The following is an 18,453-nucleotide window of genomic DNA, read 5'->3' as shown; positions in this document are numbered from 1 at the left end:
TAATTATCAAATACATATATTCATCCCTATTAATAACACATGAATATGTGATTATCCAATTCACACTTAATCCCCCTACTCACAAGACAATGTTTTCCCCTGCTTCTGGCTACACTGCACTGGAGGGACCAAACCATCACATCATAAGCAGGTGCCCCTCGTCTGCTCTGTTTGGCTGATGCTACGTTTACCCACTGAAAGACCAACTACTTCATGACAAACAAACAAATAACTGAACGCAAGACACAAGAACAAAACACAAGACACGGAAAATGTGTGTGTGGGTGAAATGACTGGGTATGGGACTGGGCTAAAGGGAAATGTAATGTAGAGGAATGTCCATGAGCCAGCGGTCTGGCGTGGGCATCCACTTTACCAATGGCAGAAACAGCAGGTAAATAGGGGAAATGGAAAGCGAATGGGGTGTGTATTCAGTTGTGTATGTTTTTGCGTGCCAGTGCTGCATCCTCTGTGGTGACGATTTGTATTTTCAGTATGGCAGTGTGGATAATCAATGTTGCCATGATATCAACACCATGACACAGCAAGATCCTCAAAAGGGAACGTCTCAGGTTTACATATGTAACTTGGCTCCCTTTGATGGGAACAAGATGCGTAACTATGCAGTTTCAACTAGGACTTTGGAGCTTCTTCAGACAATTGAATTTGATGATGTCTATGGTCATGGTTAACGTATCATGTCTCCAGACCTTGCTGGATTGCTGTGTTTTTACACATGCTTCAGACTCCAGCACACACTGAAAACATTTCTAAAGCATAAACACCATGGTGCAGTGTCTCTTTTTTTGAGCATATGTAATTAATTACAATAGTAACATAACACATGTACTTAAAATCATAGTGACCAGTTAAAACCTTTAAATTGCATTAATGAACAACAATATCAATATTTAACTGTATTTTCTGAACTAAATATGAGCAGTGTCAAGTCGTGGAAACTTCTGGATCAATGCTAGGGTGTTATCAGTAGTTGTCTACTTGTTTTTCTTTTTTTAGTTGCAATGGTGCTCTGAGTGGTTGTGCGATATTTAATAAAATTATTATTATTATTTTTTTTCCAAGTAATGAGGATAGTAATGCATTATTTTTTTTATTTACAACAAAATATCTGAGTTACTTTTTTAAGCAAATATCACACATAACTTGTTTTTTATTTATTTATTTAATTTATAATGTATTTAATTTATAAGAAAAAGTATATTTTAACTGCACTGTTGCTACTTTCTCTCTCTCTCTTTTTATGGTAAAGTTCTGACAACCACAACTGCCTTTACTAACAGTTTTACATTTAATCAACATATCTGATAACCGATCAAATAATTATTTTTCTGGATCAAACTTAGAAATCCGTTTCTCTCATGTCTCCCCAAAAACTCTTTAAAACCTTTTTTTTTTTTTGCTTTGCTTTTAAAACATATAGGGAACAGTAGTAAGCTAATTTAGTATGTGACAGATATTATATCAGTTAACACAACCTCTCATGTAATAAATAAGTGCAAACTTACTATTAAGTAAGTGCTATCTGGATACAAATGCATGTTATTCCAGGTGTTGAGGAGGCCTATGATATTCTGGTTAGGGTTAGGTATTCTGGTCCTTCCTTCACTGTAAGTCTACATTTTGTGTGCAAACAGCTTTCTACTTAGTGAATTTTGTAATCATGTTACTACTACTCTTATCACCAGCAATTGAGAGTAACTGTCACCAGTGGTGGCAAGACTTAGAAAGAGCAACTGTCCAGTACAGGACCTTCTCTAAGTTAAATCATCAACCCCAATCTGTAATGCCATTCTGTGCTTCAAAGACAGGTAAACCCCAGAGGGCAACAAGGTCAGTTTCCAACTTGATCCGAATTACAGTCAGGAATGAGTATAGCAACCAGTGTCCAGTATAGAGCGAGTTCTGTTAGATAATGTCAATTTCTCATCATGAGGCCAATGGTCAATACCAACCCATTTCTTGTTCCTTTAATTATTCTCTTTTCCTTTACTTTATAGAATATTTTCCTTCTTCGTGCTAGTCTCATCTGTTTTTTTTTGTTCTGTTGCTTGTGATGCTCTTTTTCTTTTCTTTCTTTTTAACTATAACAAATCAGTTTTTCGGCTTTCTCTTTAGCCTAAAACCCCAGTGAGCCTGTTTTCAATTTATCTTTCATCTGTGTGCTTTGTTCTGGTTTCGATCATTCTCTTTTCGTCTATAAATGGCCATTCACTCTTCAATCACAAAGGTCCAACAATTTTAAACTGTCTCAGAGCAGCCAATAGCTTTCCTTTGGGTGCACCACTGGCATTAGAGAAGTGCAGTGAAGCCTGTTACACATAACCAATTATCAGTAGCTTCAAGACCACAAGCACAATATGGTGACAGAATCACATTTGACAAGTATGTCTGATGATAATTAACACTTTCTGTCTTTCAAATATTTTCAAATATTGTGCAAGAACTGTTTGTACAATGTTTCCCCCTTCATTTCATCATACGGATCAACTGCTTTAATTAAATTATATAAGCCTATAGTAGTTGTATAACGTCTCGGTTATGTACGTAACTCTCATTCCCTGATGGAGGGAATGGAGACGTTATGTCGAACGACATATTGGGTCTCACTTGGGAGGCCAATCATCTCTGAGTTTAAGAGAAAACGCCAATGAAAATTGGCTAGTGGATTTTGCATACCTGAGCCACTCCTATCTGTCAGTCACTAAGAGTTATGTTGAACGACATATGGGGTCCATGGAAAATGCCACAACCTGAACACCATCACAACCCTTTGGCCCTGCAATTGTTGACAAGCCACAGCATGTCACAAAAGCTATGCTTATGGTTGTAACCTCCCCAAAGCCCTAGCGCAAATTCACTGACCTTGATACCGAAGGGGACCAAAAGGGTGAGTATATCGCTGCTGGAGAGGGCCATGCTACTGTTCCATCCACTAATGTTTTTTGAAGGGATTTTATCCTTCAGTGAAAGATTGCTTCAATGTTTCCTATTTGTTCTTTCAGTTTGGCAGAAGATGGGGAAGCGAGCCTACAGAGACCACATCCTACCCATAGGAAGGTGACGTGGAGATACTGATATGGACAGACCCAGGTGGCAGTACTACATATGGAATGGGTCTCTGAGGTAGGTCCTACCTTAGAATAGGGATGCCAGAAGAGACTGACAGAGCGGGTCTGTCAAGGGAAGACACGGGTTTACCAAGAGGGAAACCTTACCGTGGAAAATTGTACATATGGGATTACCCATAGGGAATCAAGCCATATGGGCACCTAGTCCAGTATAGGGGATGACCGGGACTCCGGGCTTGCTAACACCTGATCTGGGCCTTGCGACAGACTGCTCCGCTAAGTCTGACTGCCGAGGGTGCTGGATGACCAATAATTTTCTTCTATTAAATTCAGATAAGACAGATATATTAATTATTGGGCCCAAAAACAGTACACAGAATCTAGTAGACTATAGTTTGCAACTAGATGGATGTACTGTTACTTCCTCTACAGTCAAAAATCTGGGTGTTATATTAGACAGCAACTTGGCTTTTGAAAACCATATTTCCCATGTTAGAAACATTGCCAAGCTACGAAATATGTTACCTGTTTCTGATGCAGAAAAGCTAGTTCATGCATTCATAACCTCTAGAATGGACTATTGTAATGCACTTCTAGGTGGTTGTCCTGAATCTTTAATAAACAAGCTACAGGTAGTCCAAAATGCAGCAGCATCTCATAAATTGTGACTGCAGTTGCATCTGATCAAATGCACATTCTTATCCTTTAGCTTGGGTTAAACTAATTAATTTTACATTGTTGGAACAGCAGCTACGCTAACGATGTCTCTATTTGTTTCTCTGTTTTGCCACGGGATTTACATCCAGTCTGGATCCAGAACACCCCTCAGAGGACCCCAGATAATGCCAACCCTGAATCAAACAGAACTAACAAATATTGCTACAAGTGTGATAGCATCATATAATAATTTCTGTTAATAGTGTTCATCATCTGGCTGACTACGTCTTGTATAAATTTTTCTGAAAAATCCTGTCATATTCACATAAACTGACAGTCACCACTCATAAGCTACTACTAAATATTGTAGAAATGTAGTTTTATGTAAAGTTGCTTTGTAATGATTTGTATCATAAAAAGCGCTATACAAAGAAACTTGAATTGAATTGAATCGGGACAGGGTGAAAGATTTCACTCGAGCCCGATGCTCTCAGCTGCCCGGGAAAGCATGGCTGTCAGCTCAGGATCAGACTCGGGCAACGCTGGCACTCCTAAGGGAGGCAACGCAGCCGAATCCACATCTCCCGGGGACTCAAGCCCGGCTTGTGGTGCGTCGATCGACATTTGGTCTTCCTCCTGAGCTCTGAATGAGATGTCAGGAACCTGATGAGACGGGCCAACAAACTCATCCAGAAACTCAAATGGCTGCAGCGTTTGTGAGCGGAGTGTGGCCCGAGAAGGCTGGCTAGTCGGGGAAGCCAATATGGTAACCCTCATATCACCCTGGCCACCAGCCGAAGTTGCCCTCTTATGAAAAGAGGAGCTAGATCGGGGTTTTGCAGAAGGGACTCTATACCTTTTAAGGTAATCAAGTCTTGATCTTAATGCCTAGATGGTCATGTCCCCGCAATGTGAACATGAGTCATCCATGAACGCAGTCTCAGCGTGCTGAAAGCCCAGACACGTGACACAGTGATCATGGCCAACACGAGGAGCCATATATCGACCATGGGCAGAATGACATCTTTAAAAAGACGCAAACACAACCCAAAACTCTTTTAGAAAGCTCTTTCAGAGGTGCTGAAGCGCCCAGGGGAACGCAGGAGCTGAAGGCAGGAAGCTCTTGACAAACCAATCACACCAACACCAGCTGATTCACTTTGAAAGCACTCCGGTGGAACCAGCAGAAGATGTGCTCGGCTCCGAAGCGAAAGCTTGAATGCGAGTTGCTTGGGCTGCTCCTTATATACCCACACAGCTGGGCGGAGCTTGCGATGCAAATCCTGCAGACCAAGGTACACTGTGTACCATTGGCTCGTTTTGTTACCACTCGAAGGTGACTGGGCTCTTGGGCGAGACCCCATTCGTCAGTCTCTTTCTGACGTAATGTCGAATGTGACCAACTGAAAGGGAACTATATTTACATTTATGCATTTATCAGATGCCTTTAAACTAAGTTATATTGTTTATTAAGCTTTTACTCTTAACAGAAATTGTCACTTTAAAGCTTCAATGCTACATTTTTAACAGCTGGCTTTAACTTTCATGGCCAAGTCTATACAGTATGCATCAGTTTTGCATTATATGTACTCTCTTGTCAGAGACTCTGTGGTCGCTTTTCTTGCTTTCCTTTGAAACACAACATTTCCACTCTACTGAATGGTTAATGAAGAAGTAAAGTGTTTCTCAACAGATACCACGTAGGTTACAACAACAGTACGAAACAGGAATTCATCTTGCTGGTTTACAGGTACAAGTTCTTCTCATACTGTGAGCAATGCTGCACCTCACTGAGCTTTCTCTGTGGCAATTCCCATCCATTAGCTCTGAGCACTTCATTTTTCAGAGGTTATCAGGGCCAGGACAGAGGGTGGAAATAATGAAGAGCAAGCAAAAGCAGTGGGGAGAGCGAGAGAGAGAGATGGTTGGCAGCATCAAATTTACTGAACAGGAACAACCGCAATGGAAATTCACAATAGTGAAAAGCTTGCTAACAAGAAAGCCCACATTAGCTTAAAATGTATTGCTTATTGTGGTGAGTAACTTTGTAAAAAAAAACTATACTGGAAAATGAAACAGTGATTGATCACACTGAGAAACACTATAAATGTACACAAGCTGTAGTAAAGTGTTCTGTTTTTTTAGAAAAAGAAAGAGAAAGGTAATTTTCAGATGTTTTCCAAATGATAGCACATCCATTATCTCTATGGCATGGTCTTATAGGATATACACACTTATGTTCACTGTATACAGCTGTACAGGTATTACTGTACTTTCACAGCATTGTCACAGTCTACTACTAGTGCATTAAATAATCTCTTACCCGCATCTCCTGGGCCTCCTTCTGACCATCCCAGGCCCAGCTTCGCTTTGTGAAGTAGTTGACAGTGGCAAACTCAATGAGAGCAGAGAAGACAAAAGCATAGCACACTGCCATAAACCAGTCCATAGCTGTCGCATAGGCTACCTTCGGAAGTGAGTTCCGGGCACTTATACTCAATGTGGTCATGGTTAGGACAGTTGTGACACCTAAAAACAGAAAGTTTTTGTTAGTTGAGTGTTAGATGTCATGGTCAAGATAACAGAAAACATAGAGTAATCTTTTTACAACGTTAGTTGCTGTAAGTTGATTTAGTCAGTGTATCTAACCAGCTTTGTCTAGGAAATGATGTGAAAGAATAATGCCACCCTAAATGGAACATCAGGCTGCAACCCAACACTGTACCAATATTGTTTAATGCAGTGGTTCTCAATCATGTTCCTAGTCTCTACTAATGAAGATCTGGAAAATTTTATAGCATTCAAAATGCAGCATTGGGGGTTTAATGATGAGACAGAGACGTTCGGATCCATGTGCAGAACTTTAATGATGAGAATGGTCAGACAGGCAATGATCAGTAACGGTGTCAGGTATGTAGGGATAACCAGAATCGATAACAGAAACAGGCAGATGTCGGGGGCAAGCAGCAGAGAATCTGAGTCGGTAAAAACAATCCAAAGGTCAGGCACAGAAGGAAAACACAAGGAAAACACTCGGAAATGTCAGACTGGCTAAACAAGACTTCGCAGAGAGTGGGAGTGAGTGTGCTGCTTTTATGTGTGTGTAAATGAGGTGCAGGTGTGGCAAGGAAATGGGCTGATGAATGATGTGCAGGTGTGGCAGGGTCATTGTGATGCAGTGACTCATGGGGAATGTAGTTCGGGTGTGGTGCAACAGATGAGAGGTGCTAGAGTCCGAGTGACATCTGGTGGTTGATGTGGACTGGTCCTGATTGGAGTGCCCTCTACTGAAGTTCATGGGCACTCCATCTAATGATCGTGACAGGGGGGCTATGGGAAAGTCAATGAAAAATGAAACATGGAAATGTATTAATATATGCAATAATTTATTGAATAAAAAATTAACCATTAATCCAATAAATTGTGATAAAAACACAAACAAAAACCTTTTGGTTGCATTGTATTATTTGTCCCCTTGCTGTCTAAATCCATAATAGTTCTGTTACACATTTTTGGATTAGGACCCACTTGTTTAGAACCACTGTGTTAGAGGAATAGTTCAAAATGAAAATGTTGTTAGAGAAAATAAGTTATAGTTTCAGAAATTGCAAGCAAAAAAAATAAATAAATAACGTGATAAACTGAGAACCAAAACTGTGTTCTGTGCACTTAAGGCTTGTGTAAATAATGTTGTATTTCTTCCAGATTTTTTTTCTGAATTTAAAATTCTAAATTCTAGAATTTAAATTCTAAATTCTAGAATTTTAATTCTAAATTCTAGAATTTTAATTCTAAATTCTAGAATTTTAATTCTAAATTCTAGAATTTTAATTCTAAATTCAGGTGGCAACCTTTACCTCACAATTTTGTATATAAACATATACTACAATGTCTTCTTTAAACATGGGTTTGTTTAACCTAATGCATGTGTGAAAGTATTTTTAATAAAGCGCCCACAACGCAAGAACACAGCATTTTTATTTATTGTGCAAATAAGTACTCTTTATTTAGAATATTTTTAGATGCCATAATATGTATATGGATTTCTGATTTTTAATATCTGTTCTTTTGGAATGACTCACCATTTGACAACAGAGTTCTTAGGGCAATAAATGAACAATTAGAATTGCATTTCTTACAGAATTTCAAAATGGTTAAATGTGATGATAACAATCTGGTGAATCTAAATCCCACTAAAATAACTGACAACATACATGTAAATCAGCTGTGCTATTAAATCATGTTTCACAGGTCCTTCAATTCTGCTAAATTAAATTTGATAAGGAAAATACAAAAATGGCTCTGTATAGATACGATATAAGCTATCGTCCTACTTCGTCTGTTACTGCCCACTGGCTTAGAAGAGAATGCAGATGGAAGACACTGATATATTATTACCAGGGGTGGGTATTCTGACTGCAGTGCAAATAAAACTACATAAGAATGCTACATAATGTGTAATATATGGTGTGCTGTTGAAAAGAGGCTGCTATTCAAATGAATACTGAGTGCTGTTTGCTCCCATAAATGTCATTGGCTGACAATTAAATTGAAATCTATGGCTGATGAGGATCTGTAGAGTGTCAAAACGTCGAATGGCATGGAAGATTCTCATTAAACTTTTCATTAGGCATTATCTCCATCTGGAAATGGAGTGAAAAGCAATGTGAACATTAGAATGTCACACAAGGTGCTATTCTGTCTGCTGTGACAGTTGCCTATTATGTGCAGTGTGTGTTGAAACCATAAATTACACACTACACTGTGGAGCTTGAAGAAAATGACAAAACAGGATTATCTGTGTGAAATGTCAGGTTAGAACCATCAGAGGATATCTGAGAAACTGGCAGCTATCCAGAGATTGATTAAAAATCAGTCTCAAAGCGAATGTTTGTGAGATAATAATAATAATAATTCATTACATTTATATAGCGCTTTTCTAGGCACTCAAAGCGCTTTACATAGACGGGGTATCTCCTCATCCACCACTAGTGTGCAGCATCCACCTGGATGATGCGACGGCAGCCATAGTGCGCCAGAACACCCACCACACACCAGCTTACTGGTGGAGAGGAGAAAGAGTGATGAAGCCAATCAGTAGACATGGGGATTGTTAGGAGGCCATGATGGTCGGAGGCCAATGGGCAAATTTAGCCAGGATGCCGAGGTCACACCTCTACTCTTTTCGAAAGACATCCTGGGATTTTTACTGACCACAGAGAGTCAGGACCTCGGTTTAACGTCTCATCCGAAGGACGGTGCTTGTTGACAGTATAGTGTCCCCATCACTACACTGGGGCACTAGGACCCACACAGACCACAGGGTGAGCACCCCCTGCTGGCCTCACTAGCACCTCTTCCAGCAGCAACCTAGTTTTCTCAGGAGGTCTCCCATCCAGGTACTGACCAGGCTCAGCCCTGCTTAGCTTCAGTGGGAAACCGGTCTTGGGCTCCAGGGTGATATGGCTGCCGGCGAGATGATGCATCAGCCTAGAAATACTGACACAGGCTTTGCTTTTTAGTGGGGTGGATGAGATGTTTTCTTCTGTGCATAATTTGAACAGTAGTCAATTCTAAAGACATTTATTTCAAGAACCATGTTAGTTTTATGATTCTTTAGATATTTTTCATATATACAGTACAGACCAAAAGTTTGGACACCTTCTCATTCAAAGAGTTTTCTTTATTTTCATGACTATGAAAATTGTAGATTCCCACTGAAGGCATCAAAACTATGAATTAACACATGTGGAATTATATATAGAATTATATACATAACAAAAAAGTGTGAAACAACTGAAAATATGTCATATTCTAGGTTCTTCAAAGTAGCCACCTTTTGCTTTGATTACTGCTTTGCACACTCTTGGCATTCTCTTGATGAGCTTCAAGAGGTAGTCACCTGAAATGGTCTTCCAACAGTCTTGAAGGAGTTCCCCGAGAGATGCTTAGCACTTGTTGGCCCTTTTGCCTTCAGTCTGCAGTCCAGCTCACCCCTAAACCATCTCGATTGGGTTCAGGTGACTGTGGAGGCCAGGTCATCTGGCGCAGCACCCCATCACTCTCCTTCTTGGTCAAATAGCCCTTGATGCCTTCAGTGTGACTCTAACATTTTCATAGTAATGAAAATAAAGAAAACTCTTTCAATGAGAAGGTGTGTCCAACTTTTGGTCTGTACTGTATATTTATATATATATATGTGGAAAAAAAATCTAAATATTGATCTATGTATGTCTCTCTCTCTCTCTCTCTCTCTCTCCCTCTCTCGATCTCACTTCCGGTGTGTCTGGGTGCGAGTTTGACGGAGTGTATGAGTGTGACTGGAGGGCTTGTGAGTGAAGCTGTTTTTCTATTTTTCCCCCTTGCTGTTTTTCTGGTCTTTTCTATTTAGTATTTTTTTGTTCTTTGTTGGGCCGCGTGCTATCCACTTTATCGGGGATGCATGTCAGCCCCACGTGTGCAGGTTTTGAGTTCACTCACACGGCGTAATGCGGTTAAAGTAGCCTCCGTGGTGAGTGTGGAGGAAGGTTGTCTTGCCATTGGTGAGGTTGTGGGGCTCGAGAGCGTGCTATCCGCCTCCAGAATGAATAGTGCCATTGTGGTGTTTTTTAATAGTGTAGATAAAGTCAATGAAGTAGTCGAACATGGAATAGTCATTGGTGGTGATTTTGTATCTGTTCTTCCTCTTTTGTTGCCAGTTAAGAGAGTCACGTTGTCAAATGTTCCACCGTTCGTAAGTGACGAAATTTTGACACAAGCTTTATCTCGATATGGAAAATTGGTATCTCCGATTAAAAAGATTCCAATCAATAGCGGATCACCTCTGTTGAAACACATTGTTTCATTCAGGCGATTCGCGTATATAATTATTCAGGATGATGTCGAGCTAGACATGACGCTAAATTTTCGAATTGACAATTTTGAATATGTCATTTTTGTCACTACCGCGAAATCTGAGTGGTTTTTTTGCAGTAAATCTGGACATTTAATTCGCAATTTTCCTGAAAAAAATTCAGAAAGGGAAACAAATGTAATTAATGAGAGTACTGGGAGTGATGGTGGTGCGTTTGGTGTTGCAGACACAGCTGAGGAGGTGTTAAAGGGGCCGAGCTCGGCTGTGGCGGTGACGGCTACGAGTGTTCCTGGTGAGAGTGTTGTTGCTTCGACTTCACTGCAGTGTGAACACTCGGGCACAATACGCGCCGAAACACTTTAAGAGGCTAGTGTGAAAGATTTACCGACCGTGGCACAGTTTTCTCAGGATAAAGGAGATGAGCAAAATGAAAGTGCTTTAGAGAACAGTTCGGTGATATTGCAAGAAGCATGTGTGACGGATTGTGTGGAGGAAGATAATTTTTTCAAAATGCCTCATAAAAGGAAGATGATTAAAAAAAAATATTTGATGCCAAAATAAGTAAAACGAGTGAAGTGCAAGACGATATGGATCAGGATACAGAAAATGATGGTGGGTCTTCTGACTCTAGTATGACACTTTTTTCAGGGGGAGTTCATTGGCCGGGATTACGGACTTGATGATATTAAGTTATTCCTTAGATCAACAAAAAATAAAAGAGGTGTGCAAGTGCAGGAATATTTTTCTGATGTCTCGCAGATGTATGCGGATGACGCAGTAATTTACACTCAAGCAAAAACCATCCAACAAGCAGCTGCTGATCTCACAGCTGCCCTATCTTATGTGCAGGACTGGCTCAAGAATTCATGCCTCAAAACGTCACGTCGAAGTAAGCAGGTCAAATGTCTTTTTGAATGGAGAGGAACTTCACCTGGTCTCAGAATTCAAATATCTTGGGGTAGTCCTTGACTCAACACTTTGCTTAAAAAATAATGTAAAAAAAGTAGAATTATATACATAACAAAAAAGTGTGAAACAACTGAAAATATGTCATATTCTAGGTTCTTCAAAGTAGCCACCTTTTGCTTTGATTACTGCTTTGCACACTCTTGGCATTCTCTTGATGAGCTTCAAGAGGTAGTCACCTGAAATGGTCTTCCAACAGTCTTGAAGGAGTTCCCCGAGAGATGCTTAGCACTTGTTGGCCCTTTTGCCTTCAGTCTGCAGTCCAGCTCACCCCTAAACCATCTCGATTGGGTTCAGGTGACTGTGGAGGCCAGGTCATCTGGCGCAGCACCCCATCACTCTCCTTCTTGGTCAAATAGCCCTTGATGCCTTCAGTGTGACTCTAACATTTTCATAGTAATGAAAATAAAGAAAACTCTTTCAATGAGAAGGTGTGTCCAACTTTTGGTCTGTACTGTATATTTATATATATATGTGGAAAAAAAATCTAAATATTGATCTATGTATGTCTCTCTCTCTCTCTCTCTCGATCTCACTTCCGGTGTGTCTGGGTGCGAGTTTGACGGAGTGTATGAGTGTGACTGGAGGGCTTGTGAGTGAAGCTGTTTTTCTATTTTTCCCCCTTGCTGTTTTTCTGGTCTTTTCTATTTAGTATTTTTTTGTTCTTTGTTGGGCCGCGTGCTATCCACTTTATCGGGGAGGCATGTCAGCCCCACGTGTGCAGGTTTTGAGTTCACTCACACGGCGTAATGCGGTTAAAGTAGCCTCCGCGATGAGTGTGGAGGAAGGTTGTCTTGCCATTGGTGAGGTTGTGGGGCACGAGAGCGTGCGATCCGCCTCCAGAATGAATAGTGCCATTGTGGTGTTTTTTAATAGTGTAGATAAAGTCAATGAAGTAGTCGAACATGGAATAGTCATTGGTGGTGATTTTGTATCTGTTCTTCCTCTTTCGTTGCCAGCTAAGAGAGTCACGTTGTCAAATGTTCCACCGTTCGTAAGTGACGAAATTTTGACACAAGCTTTATCTCGATATGGAAAATTGTTGTCTCCGATTAAAAAGATTCCAATCAATAGCGGATCACCTCTGTTGAAACACATTGTTTCGTTCAGGCGATTTGCGTATATAATTATTCAGGATGATGTCGAGCTAGACATGACGCTAAATTTTCGAATTGACAATTTTGAATATGTCATTTTTGTCACTACCGCGATATCTGAGTGTTTTTTTTTGCAGTAAATCTGGACATTTAATTCGCAATTTGCCTGAAAAAAATTCAGAAAGGGAAACAAATGTAATTAATGAGAGTACTGGGAGTGATGGTGGTGCGTTTGGTGTTGCAGACACAGCTGAGGAGGTGTTGCAGGGGCCGAGCTCGGCTGTGGCGGTGACGGCTACGAGTGTTCCTGGTGAGAGTGTTGTTGCTTCGACTTCACTGCAGTGTGAACACTCAGGCACAATACGCGCCGAAACACTTTCAGAGGCTATTGTGAAAGATTTACCGAGCGTGGCACAGTTTTCTCAGGATAAAGGAGATGAGAAAAATGAAAGTGCTTTAGAAAACAGTTCGGTGATATTGCAAGAAGCATGTGTGACGGATTGTGTGGAGGAAGATAATTTTTTCAAAATGCCTCATAAAAGGAAGATGATTAAAAAAAAATATTTGATGCCAAAATAAGTAAAACGAGTGAAGTGCAAGACGATATCGTATCCATATGGATCAGGATACAGAAAATGATGGTGGGTCTTCTGACTCTAGTATGACACTTTTTTCAGGGGGAGTTCATTGGCCGGGATTACGGACTTGATGATATTAAGTTATTCCTTAGATCAACAAAAAATAAAAGAGGTGTGCACGTGCAGGGATATTTTCCTGATGTCTCGCAGATGTATGCGGATGACGCAGTAATTTACACTCAAGCAAAACCATCCAACAAGCAGCTGCTGATCTCACAGCTGCCCTATCTTATGTGCAGGACTGGCTCAAGAATTCATGCCTCATGTTGAACACCAGAAAAACCGTGTGCATGTACTTCTCAAAACGTCACGTCGAAGTAAGCAGGTCAAATGTCTTTTTGAATGGAGAGGAACTTCACCTGGTCTCAGAATTCAAATATCTTGGGGTAGTCCTTGACTCAACACTTTGCTTCAAAAATCATGTAAAAAAAGTAGCAAAGGTCGTCAAATTTAATCTTAAAAATTTTTGTCACATTCAAAATAATTTAACTATGGGTGCTGCTAAAACATATTTTTATTCGATGATTATTTCTCATTTTGATTACTGTCTGACTACCTGGTCTCTTGCTTGTCCTACAACACTTAAAACCATAGAAAGTTTATATAAAAAGGCATTAAAAACATTAGATAAAAAACCGCTATCACACCACCACTGTCAAGTGCTAAAGAAACATAGATTACTAGATTTTCAAAATATGATTAATTTGAAAATGGCCTGTCTGATATATAAGGTCCTTCACTCCCTCGCTCCGCCACCGCTGAAGGACTTTATTAAATCCAAAGAAAATTCTCTGAGGACCACACGAGCCTCTACTAGAGGAGACTTGATAATACCTCACAGGCGTACCACCTTCGGTCAGACGATCCTGTCTGTCCGGGGTGGGAACCTGTGGAATAGTCTTCCTCTAACACTAAGAGAATGTACTACGTATAGCTCGTTTAAAGTCCAGCTGAAAAAATGGCTATGGGCAAATCAAAGCTGTACACATTAGTATGTATGCTTTATTCTCTTTTAAATTGTTTTATGTTGTAATGTGTATATGGATGAGTCTTTGTGAAGTTGAATGTAGTCTTGTTTGAATATTGTATATAGGATTTAGCTAATCTATGAACTGACTGTAGATGTAAATTTTATTTTACAATGTTTTTGTGAGCTGTGTGATCCTAGCACGTGGGACTACGGATGGAAATTAGCCTTTGGCTATAATCCGGCATTTTTACATGCATGTACTCCATGTTATGTTCATTAAAATGCACAATGTCCCAATCAAATAAAAAAATAAATAAATAAACAGTTTGCTGAAAAAGCAAGAAGCCTAATGGCAAAGAGTTGCTTTACTAATAAAGAAGTCTATTGACTAATACTGCTATAAACAATGATGTCTGTTAATTTTAAAAGTAGAATGGCTGATTTTTTTGGCTTTTTGGGTGTTTTTTCTTTTCTTTTTTTCTTTTTTATGAGTGAAGTTCATGTACCTACTTAGAATGTTAACGGTGCAAGAGATTCTAGAAAAAGAGCTACAATATATATGAAGTAATTAAACAGGAAGATACTGATGTTGTTTTGTTACAAGAAACTCACAGCGACTTGAAAAATGCTGCTGACTGGGCGAGGGAGTTTGATGGCATCCCTGTGTTAAGCCATAACACCTCAATAAGTGGGGGAGTTGCCATTTTATTCACAAAGAAGTTTAGTCCTATTTCTTATGATGTTGATGAAATAGTAAAAGGTAGGCTTTTAAAAGTTAGAGCTGTTGTTGAAAGTTATGTGTTTATTTTTATTTGTTGCCCTGAAGACTTCTTGTTCCTAGGTGGTGATTTCAATTGTACTGAGCATAATTTAGATCGAAATCACATTGAGCCTCATTTGGCTTGACGTAAACATTTTATTCATATTATTAAAAAGTATGATTTATGTGATGTTTGGAGATCTTTAAATGATAATGAGAGACAGTACACTTGGGTTCACAAACGTGATAATGTTATGTCATTAGCTAGGCTGGACAGATTTTACAGTTTTAATCACCATCTTAGTATTTTCAATAAATGTTATATAACACCAGTAGGTTTTACAGATCAAAGTATGGTGAACTGTAAGCTTATTTTAAGCTCAATAAAACCAAAAAGCACATACTGGCATTTTAATACCAATTTGTTAAATGATAATTTTTTTAAGGAATCATTTAAGTATTTCTGGGAAACTCGCAGAACAAAGAAGTCTTCTTTTTATTCATTGCAACAGTGGTGGGATGTTGGTAAGGTTAATATAAGACAATTTACTCAACAGTATACTCATAACGTTACTTAGGAGTTGACTCGTTCTTTAGAGTTTTTGGAAAGAGAGATAATTGAATTTCAAAACTTGGCTCAATCTACAGGTGAGATTCATTATTTAGAAGCCTGTTCAAAGAAGAAAGCTCAGTTAGCTGATCTACTGGGGCATAAAGTACAGGGGGCTCTGGTCCGTTCACGCTTTCAAAACGTTGACCAGATGGATGCACCATCCCAATACTTTTTCAATCTGGAAAAAAAGAACGGGCAGAAACGTTCATTCATGGATTGCGCTCCGAAGATGGAGTGTTATTGTTGGATCCTGCTGATATTCGGGGAAGGGCAGTACAGTTTTATCAAAATCTGTATAGGAGTGAGCTCAAGTCAGAGTGTTGTGTGGACAACATTTTCCTTGACAGCCTACCAAAGGTGTCAGACGAGGGTAATAATGATCTTGAAGGAGTGCTGACCCTGGAAGAGCTCTATAAGGCCCTGCAAAGCATGGAGTCTGGGAGGGCACCAGGAGTGGATGGCCTCCCGGTTGACTTCTATAATGCTTTTTGGTTTGAGTTGGGTGTAGATCTGCTGGAGGTACTGAAGGACAGCTTGTCGAAGGGCGGGTTGCCGTTGAGTTGCCGAAGAGCGGTGATCACTCTTCTTCCAAAAAAAGGGGACTTTACAGATATTAAGAGCTGGCGCCCTGTCTCGCTTCTCTGTAGCAACTATAAAATACTTTCTAAGGCATTGGGTAACAGATTGGCTGCAGTGTTGGGTCAGGTTATCCATCGGGATCAGACATACTTTGTCCCTGGTAGATCTATATTCAATAATATTTCTTTAATTCAGGATATTTTTTACATCTCTAAATACTTAAATTTGGACTGTGGCTTGATATCTTTGGATCAGGAGAAGGTGTTTGACCAAGTAGAGCACTCATATTTGTGGAATGCTTTAACAGCTTTTGGTTTTAGCAAACATTTTATAGACATGAATAGGGTAATCTGTTGTGACATTGAGAGTATGCTGAAAATAAATGGTGGCTTATGTGCTCCTTTTCAGGTTCTCAGGGGTATCAGACAAGGTTGCTCCTTGTCAGGAATGTTGTATTCCTTGGCTATTGAGCCATTGCTTCAACAGATAAGAGGTCAATTTAAGTGGTTTGTTTTTACCAGTTTGTAATAATAAGATTTGTTTGTCAGCCTATGCCGATGATATTGTGGTGATGATCAAAAGACAAAGTGATGTGCAGATTTTACTTAATTTAATTGAAGAATTTAGACTGTTGTCTTCTGCAGGAGTTAATTGGAAAAAAAAAGTGATGCTTTATTGTTGGGACAATGGACTAATGGTAAACCTTGCCTTCCTGATGGTTTGTGTTGGGGGAATGGGGGTATAAAATATTTAGGAGTTTATCTAGGGCAGGGGTTGGCAACCTACGGCACGCGTGCCAACAGTGGCACGCAGAGGGATAATCGCTGGCACGCAAGCAATAAGGAAAACTGTATAATGACGAACAGTTTGATGTAATAACTTCTCATAGTCACACAGCCTGTTAGGAGCTACAAATACTATTAAAGTGTGAGAATTAACTTGCATGGATGCACGTGCAAACACTGCACATACTCAGTGGTCTCCAACGTGGTGCCCGCGGGCACCTGGTAGCCCGCGTGGAGTCTCTGAGTCGCCCGCCGAGCACGTTCTATAAATAGCCTGAATTGTAATCTTTCATTTTTTTTTATGATAATGGCATAAAATGAGAAAATAACTATTGGTGACATTTCATATACCATTAAAACATAATAAAATAATTCAATAATTCAAAAAAATAGAATCGGCACGTTTCTCTATCTCTCTCTTTCTGCGTCTCGTGCGCGCACCTCTCTCTCGCTCTTCGTCTCGCGTGCGCGCACCTCTCTTGTTCTCTCTGCGTATCGCGCGGCAGAGGAGCAGCGTTTTAATTTAGTAAAACACAGATATTATGTTGCTTTTCTAATTTTACATGCAAGTATGTAAAGTATATCATTCAGTCACTATTTCATATTTATGCCGTTGTTCTTTCTCCCTTTCCCCCCGTGATTTTGTCTATATCGCGAATATAAGACGACCCCCCATTTTTTAGGACAAAAAAAGCCTATTTTTTAGGACAGAAAAACTACGGTAATTATATATTCAATAGTCATATTTAACAATATTAGTAATATTGTTAAATATGACTATTGAATATATAATTACCGTAGTTTTTTTGTCCTAAAAATATAGGCTTTTTGTTGTTATACAACAACAAACTGTAATATTATATTACAGTTTGTTGTTGTATTTTTCAAAACTTGAAACTGTGTGTGTGTGTGTGCGTGTGTGTGTGCCTATATCAAACAAGTAGCCCTCAAGACTATTTTATCCCTTCAGGGAGCCCTCACTCACAAAAAGGTTGGAGACCCCTGTACTAGGTGCTTCAGATCAAAGCCTCGGTCTAACAGCACTCGTCAATGTCAAAATGACTGAGATGGCCAATCAGATCAAAGTAGGCGGGGTTTACTGTTCACAGAAGCAGAGCGCGAAGCGTCAGTTTAACGTTAAAGAGAGTGAGGTAAGATGAAGCTGCAAATCAATTAACATTAGTCAACTTTTAATAATATGTTTTACCATAGAAATGTTAAATGACCTAAAGCTATATCCAGTGATGAAAAATTTTCTGAAATATGGCCATTTTGAGAGAAAGAAAGTGGGGGGGGGGGGGGGGGGGGGGGGGTAAATTGTCTCTCTCTGCAGACAATGAAGCGATTTTGCCCCTTTGTTGTTGAGAAATATAATGTAGCGATTCAGTATCGATTAATAAAAGTAGCGTGACAACACTCATAGGTTTATGAGCTTCTGAATGCTAC

The 18,453-nt window shown here is 39.7% G+C and overlaps 1 protein-coding gene across 1 annotated transcript in view; it reads right to left on the bottom strand.

Moving 5' to 3' along the window:
• The window catches only part of LOC132130664 (gamma-aminobutyric acid receptor subunit alpha-3-like), a 149,049-nt gene that overhangs the window by 9,274 nt on the left and 121,322 nt on the right, over positions 1-18,453 (bottom strand). Inside the window, exon 8 of the mRNA XM_059542441.1 lies at positions 6,070-6,275. Coding sequence (XP_059398424.1) covers positions 6,070-6,275 — 206 coding nt within the window. The remainder of the gene's footprint in view (positions 1-6,069; positions 6,276-18,453) is intronic.

This window comes from Carassius carassius, chromosome 47 (assembly GCF_963082965.1).
Source record: "Carassius carassius chromosome 47, fCarCar2.1, whole genome shotgun sequence".
Lineage (NCBI taxonomy): Eukaryota > Metazoa > Chordata > Actinopteri > Cypriniformes > Cyprinidae > Carassius > Carassius carassius.
This window is presented reverse-complemented; position numbering and strand designations above follow the sequence as displayed.